The following is a 6,734-nucleotide window of genomic DNA, read 5'->3' as shown; positions in this document are numbered from 1 at the left end:
TTCCCTTTTTTTTTGGGGAAATCGAAAGTGGTGGTAAAAGTTATGAAAAGGAAGCTGCTGAATAGTTATTAGAAGCCAATACATGATACTGCAAGCTTTTTGTTTCTATGCGCAGCAAATTAAACAGAAAACCACATGATTTGAATTGAAATCATATGGCACTGAAGTTTCTTAACTAACTACTTGTTAGCTTGACAGTTGAGTTGAAAAAGATATCGAAAATGGTTACCTCGACAGTTCGTCTTGATGATGTCCTCAAGGAAGCAGTTGATCTGGTATGACAAATACCGCTTGCTAAAACTTGGATTATCATTATTTTCATTATTTAGGCTAAGTGACCATAGCTAAAACTTTCATTTTCTTAATTGATGAAGGAGAATATACCTCTTGAAGAAGTTTTCGAACAACTTAGATGTACAGGAGAAGGATTAGACTCTGATGAAGTTCAAAAGCGCTTGGATTTGTTTGGATATAACAAACTTGAAGAAAAGAAGGTCAGCTAACAATCATTGAGCAATAAACGTGAACCTCTTTATCTTCACTTTTTATACTTGAGTTATCATTCATCTGCTTCAATCTTTGACTGGTTTTTATACTATTGCCTTTCTTTTTTTTTTTTTTTTTTTTTTTTTTTTTTTTTTTTAAATAGGAAAGTAAAATACTGAAGTTCTTGGGGTTCATGTGGAATCCTCTGTCATGGGTCATGGAAGCTGCAGCTATCATGGCCATTGCTCTTGCACATGGAGGGGTATGTATTATATAACTTCCCTCATATAATATATATATATATATATATATATATATATGTATATATAAATATAAATATTTTTCCTTCCTCTAAAGAAAGAAAGAACAATTTACTTTTTTCTACTGATTGACATTTATTCTTTAGTCATAATATAGATTTCAAAGAAAACCAAACAGATTTTAATATGCTTGTAGAACCTTACTTGATCCACATAATTGATCAATTAGGTTGTGAACTGATCAACTGTATTAGTCCTACACTTTCATATTATCTTTCCAACATGGGACACCCAATGCATACATGTTCTTTAACAACTTATTTGTGCAGGACAAAGGTACAGATTATCACGATTTCGTTGGCATCATTGTCCTACTGATTATCAATTCTACCATCAGTTTTATAGAGGAGAACAATGCTGGAAATGCAGCTGCAGCTCTTATGGCTCGGTTGGCACCAAAAGCCAAGGTTAAGATCTCTTCACAGATTAAATTGCACAAATCACTTCAATTATGGTTTGAAGGCCATAAATTAGTTTTATCCTTTATCTTGTTTACCTTTGGTTCTTGATCACATCATTTTATATCTCTATTCATCTCTAATACTAGGTTCTACGTGATGGAAAATGGAGTGAGGAAGATGCTGCGGTGTTGGTCCCTGGAGACATAATTAGTATCAAGCTTGGCGACATTATTCCTGCAGATGCACGTCTTCTTGCAGGAGATCCTTTGAAGATTGATCAGGTGATCGCTAACAAAAGACAAGCTTATTATGATACAATTTGAACATATTGGCAAAAGATTCAGTGCAAAATCTTTTGATGAATCAGAGTTGACATCCTTTTTGTCTACAACAAGAGGGGCAACAGATTTACTTTATTTTTGTAATGTTATTGTATTATATATCAATCTTTCTGAAGTAGAATAGCCTCCTGAATCTGACATTGTCTTTGTTACTTTCAGTCTGCTCTTACAGGAGAATCACTTCCAGTAACCAAAAATCCAGGTGATGGGGTTTATTCAGGTTCAACCTGCAAGCAAGGCGAAATTGAAGCAGTTGTCATTGCAACTGGAGTTCATACTTTCTTTGGGAAGGCAGCTCATCTTGTCGAAAACACAACACATGTTGGCCATTTCCAGCAGGTTCATTTATGAACTCCTAATCGTAATAGTCAACTGATGAGAGTCAAAACACTTATGCAAATTTTCTTTTCAATGTTTTAATATACTATTGTCACGGTTTCAGGTTTTAACAGCAATTGGAAACTTCTGCATTTGTTCAATTGCTGCTGGGATGGTTATTGAAATCATAGTGATATATGGTCTCCAGGAGAGGGAATACCGTGTTGGTGTTGATAACCTACTTGTCCTGCTGATTGGTGGAATCCCCATTGCCATGCCAACAGTTCTTTCTGTTACAATGGCTATTGGTTCCCATCGTTTATCCCAGCAGGTTTGAGCATTCATCATTTGAATTCAGATGACTCTGAAAAGATGTAGTATAGATGGTGTTGATAATTTTTCTTATGGACGTACTCGCAGCCTTGTACTTTTTTGGATAATGAGCATCTGTTTCTTGTGCAGGGTGCTATAACAAAGAGAATGACTGCCATTGAAGAAATGGCTGGAATGGACGTGCTATGCAGTGATAAAACAGGAACACTGACACTTAACAAGCTTACAGTGGATAAAAACATGATTGAGGTTAAGTCTTGCTCCATTTTTATTGGTTTTCAATCTTCATGCATAGCATTAATATAGAAATAGCCTCCATACTGAATCCATTGGAACTTTTATTTTCTCTTTTATTCTGAAAGGCTGATGTGTTTTGCTTTCCAAACAAATTGACATTATGCATATATTGTCATGGCAGGTATTTGCCAAAGGTGTTGACAAGGATCTGGTTGTACTTATGGCTGCAAGAGCATCAAGGTTAGAAAATCAAGATGCCATTGATGCTGCAATTGTTTCAATGTTGGCCGACCCAAAGGAGGTAATGAAGTTATTTCCTTTTCAATTAATGAAAATTAAAACACTTTCTAGTTTGTCTTCCAACTCATGATAGATATATCTTCTTTGAACTTTGATATGAAATTTATGCATTTATTCTGTCAACTTTAAGGCACGAGCGGGAATTAAAGAGGTTCATTTCCTTCCATTTAATCCAACTGACAAGAGGACTGCACTTACATACATTGATGCTGCTGGTAAAATGCACAGAGTCAGCAAAGGTGCACCAGAGCAGGTAAAGTATATGTGTTAAAGTTTCGGAGAGGCCCCGTTGGCCGTCAAAATGTATGCCATGCTTACTGAGTTCTTCCAAACACATGTAAATGTAGATTCTCAATCTTGCTCATAACAAGTCAGAAATTCAAAAGAGAGTTCATGCCATAATTGACAAGTATGCGGAACGTGGATTGCGGTCACTTGGTGTTGCACGCCAGGTCTGTTATCTCTTATTGATTGGTTAGTCATCTCATATCCATTATGTGTTTCTTTTTAGCATTCTGAGACAGGAAAGTTTCATTTCCTTTAGGAAGTACCTGAAGGAACTAAAGACAGTCCTGGAGGCCCCTGGGAATTTGTTGCTCTTCTCCCTCTATTTGATCCTCCTCGCCATGACAGCGCTGAAACAATCAGAAGAGCTCTGGACCTTGGTGTGAGTGTTAAAATGATCACAGGTACATGACACTGCTTTATATATAGAATATTCAAGTTTTCCTACTGTGTTTAGCATATGTGATTTCACTCAAATTCTGCTCGAAGATATAACTTGGTGTGGTGCACCATTTAAAGCAGGATTAAGATGTCAATTATTATACACATTATTAGTATCCAGTTCACAACCCAATTTAGGGAAAAACAACCTTTATATCATTCTTTTTCTTTTCCTACGCTATTGAAAAGTAATATGATGTCATGACCAATTTTCTAGCCTTGAGACATTGATTTCCATCCTTCAGGCTCAAACTCTGAGAGATATCAGCATGCCTGTTGTGGATTGCTGTGTTGTTCTACATCTAAACTTGGATTTCACTTTCTGAAACCAAACTTTCACGATTAATTTTTTGTATAACACAATAAAACATGATATTTAGTAGTGTTTCATCGAATTCAAACACTCTGCAGGTGACCAACTTGCTATTGGTAAGGAAACAGGAAGGCGGCTTGGGATGGGCACAAACATGTACCCCTCTTCATCTCTGCTAGGTGAAAATAAGGATGGGGAACTTGCCGCTCTCCCTATTGATGAGCTCATTGAGAAAGCTGATGGTTTTGCTGGCGTCTTTCCTGGTCAGTCTTCAGTGTAATAATAGTATCCATTTCACTTGGTTTCTCATTCAGCTTCTTATCATACCTTCCTCTTATTTCAGAACATAAATATGAGATTGTTAGCAGATTACAAGGCAGAAAACACATCTGCGGAATGACTGGTGATGGAGTTAATGATGCCCCTGCCTTGAAGAAAGCTGACATTGGAATTGCTGTAGCAGATTCTACAGATGCTGCTCGTAGTGCATCAGATATAGTTTTAACTGAACCTGGCTTGAGTGTAATCATTAGTGCTGTTTTAACAAGCCGTGCAATATTCCAAAGAATGAAAAATTACACGGTAATCTAACATTGTTTACAATACTCGGGCAATATTCTCAACTAAAAGCTTTCATTTGAGTGTCAAAAAATGCTGACTTTCTCTACGTTTTTTACTCTGTCTCTGTCTCAGATATATGCTGTCTCGATCACCATACGTATTGTGGTAAGCTTATATTTTCATGCTAAATTATTAAAAATAAATAAAATGAAAAGAAAATTCCAAAATACTTCTGACCGTCAAAATCCAAAATACTTCATACCATCAAAATTTTATATAGTTAACAACTCGAATTTCTATTGCAGCTTGGTTTTATGTTGCTGACAGTCTTCTGGGAGTATGACTTCCCTCCATTCATGGTTCTTGTCATTGCCATTCTTAATGATGGTTAGTTTTAATAGTTTGTTAGCCTTCTTTCTTTTTTTTTTTTTTTTTTTTTTTTTTTTTTTTTTTTGTTTGTTTGTTTGTCTTCCTAGTTTTGATCTATAATTACGTTATGCTTCAAGCTTGTTGCCTGACATGTTAGCTTGTTTACAGGTACTATAATGACCATATCAAAAGACAGGGTAAAGCCATCTCCAGTTCCTGACAGTTGGAAGCTAACTGAAATTTTTGCGACTGGGGTTGTCCTTGGTGGTTACCTTGCACTAATGACAGTGATATTCTTCTGGGCAGCCTTTGAAACTAACTTCTTTCCGGTAATGCCCTCCTTTCCTCGTTTTACCTTGTAAATTGCATTTTTTTAAAAAAAAAGAAGTCTAAATTTATTGTTCAATCAGAAAGTGAATAAGGGCATAGATCCTGAATCAGATTCTGGGAACATCAGATATTAGTTGTCAACAAGCGGCTCAAAAAATTTGTTTTTTCCTATGCACGTGAGAATGGATATCTCAATTTTCTCTGGATTTATAATCCAAACCTTGTTTCTACTTGCAGAATCATTTTAAGGTGTCAGACTTCAATAAGCATCATTTTAACATGACAAATGAGACTGAATCTGAACCACTGAACGCAATGTTATCATCTGCTGTGTATCTTCAAGTCAGTACCATCAGCCAGGCCTTGATATTTGTGACTCGCTCGAGGGGCTGGTCATTCACTGAAAGACCTGGCTTTTTGCTCGTGATTGCTTTCATCATTGCTCAATTGGTATGCAATTCTTGGACTTCTATGTTGAAATTTCATTTGCTTAGGTAAAGTACAGTTGATTTCATAATGCAAAGACATATATGAATTGTGCCTCAGATCTTAAAGACCTTCAAATACTAAATAGGTGTAGCTTTTTTCACAGTGAAAATTATCCTCTTTAACCGTTTAAAGAATTCTGACATAACGTTCATTCCTTGTTGCTGCATTTCTCCAATTCAGTCAACAACGAATTTCTACTTTCTGCATTTCCCATGTAACTTAAATATTTTAGAATATGACCATTTCAGATAGCAACAGTATTATCAGCCACAGCAACTTGGAAATTCGCCGGCATCAAAAGTATCGGTTGGCGGTGGACAGGAGTAATTTGGTTGTACAATATCTTGACTTATTTCCTGCTCGATCCTCTCAAATTTGCAGTCCGGTATGCTCTCAGTGGAAGGGCCTGGAATTTAGTGGTGGAACGAAGAGTGAGTCTGTCATTCATCTTTCATGAAATATCAAGTCTCAAAATAGTTCAGTACAATCATAAGAAGAAAAAAGAAGGGTGCAAATTATATATTTTAAAGAAACAATTTCCAGAAATCAAATGCTAATAAGAATGTTTTGCTGCATCTAATAAACAGACTGCATTTACGAGCAAAAAGGACTTTGGAAAGGAAGCACGTGAAGCTGCATGGGCAACAGAGCAGCGAACACTGCATGGTCTACAGACACCTGAAGCGAAAACATATTTTGATAGGGCCACTTTCAGGGACATCAATCTCATGGCAGAAGAAGCAAGAAGGCGCGCAGAGATTGCAAGGTTAGTCTTTGTGTTCTTAATTATCAATGGTGTATCTCATTAAAATTGATTTCTTTTACTTTTTCTTATTACATTATCTTGATCTAAATTTCTTACTTTATCTTTTTTTTTTTTTTTTTTTTTTTTTTTTTTTTTGACAATGCAGAATGAGGGAGTTGCACACTCTGAAAGGCAGGGTTGAGTCATTTGCAAAGCTAAGGGGCTTAGATATCGATAACGCCATTAATCAGCACTACACTCTTTAATTATCTATTTTTCTGTCATCCATTTTTTCCCTTCTCCATTAGTCTGTATGTCTTGGTTATCAGAACAACAAAGATGAATTACGTATAACATTGATGATTCATGATGAGTGAATAATATATTGAGAAGTACTGCAGATGTTACTAACAAATTCTATTGTATTTTATTTTCATTGCATACTTGCATTTATATACTGCCTCT

General features: G+C 35.9%; 1 protein-coding gene across 1 annotated transcript; it reads left to right on the top strand.

Annotated features, from left to right (window-relative positions):
* LOC107424240 (plasma membrane ATPase 1) lies at positions 1 to 6,734 on the top strand. The gene is made up of 21 exons (XM_016033984.3): positions 1 to 275; positions 375 to 494; positions 650 to 748; positions 1,076 to 1,213; positions 1,354 to 1,488; positions 1,708 to 1,887; positions 1,991 to 2,197; positions 2,329 to 2,448; positions 2,618 to 2,737; positions 2,867 to 2,989; positions 3,084 to 3,188; positions 3,281 to 3,425; positions 3,874 to 4,038; positions 4,119 to 4,357; positions 4,469 to 4,501; positions 4,642 to 4,723; positions 4,874 to 5,034; positions 5,273 to 5,485; positions 5,773 to 5,955; positions 6,112 to 6,290; positions 6,436 to 6,734. The coding sequence occupies exons 1-21, from the start codon at positions 222 to 224 to the stop codon at positions 6,533 to 6,535; spliced, it is 2,901 nt and encodes a 966-aa protein (XP_015889470.3). The 5' UTR covers positions 1 to 221; the 3' UTR covers positions 6,536 to 6,734.

This window comes from Ziziphus jujuba, chromosome 7 (genome assembly GCF_031755915.1).
Source record: "Ziziphus jujuba cultivar Dongzao chromosome 7, ASM3175591v1".
In the NCBI taxonomy this organism is placed as follows: Eukaryota; Viridiplantae; Streptophyta; class Magnoliopsida; order Rosales; family Rhamnaceae; genus Ziziphus; species Ziziphus jujuba.
This window is presented reverse-complemented; position numbering and strand designations above follow the sequence as displayed.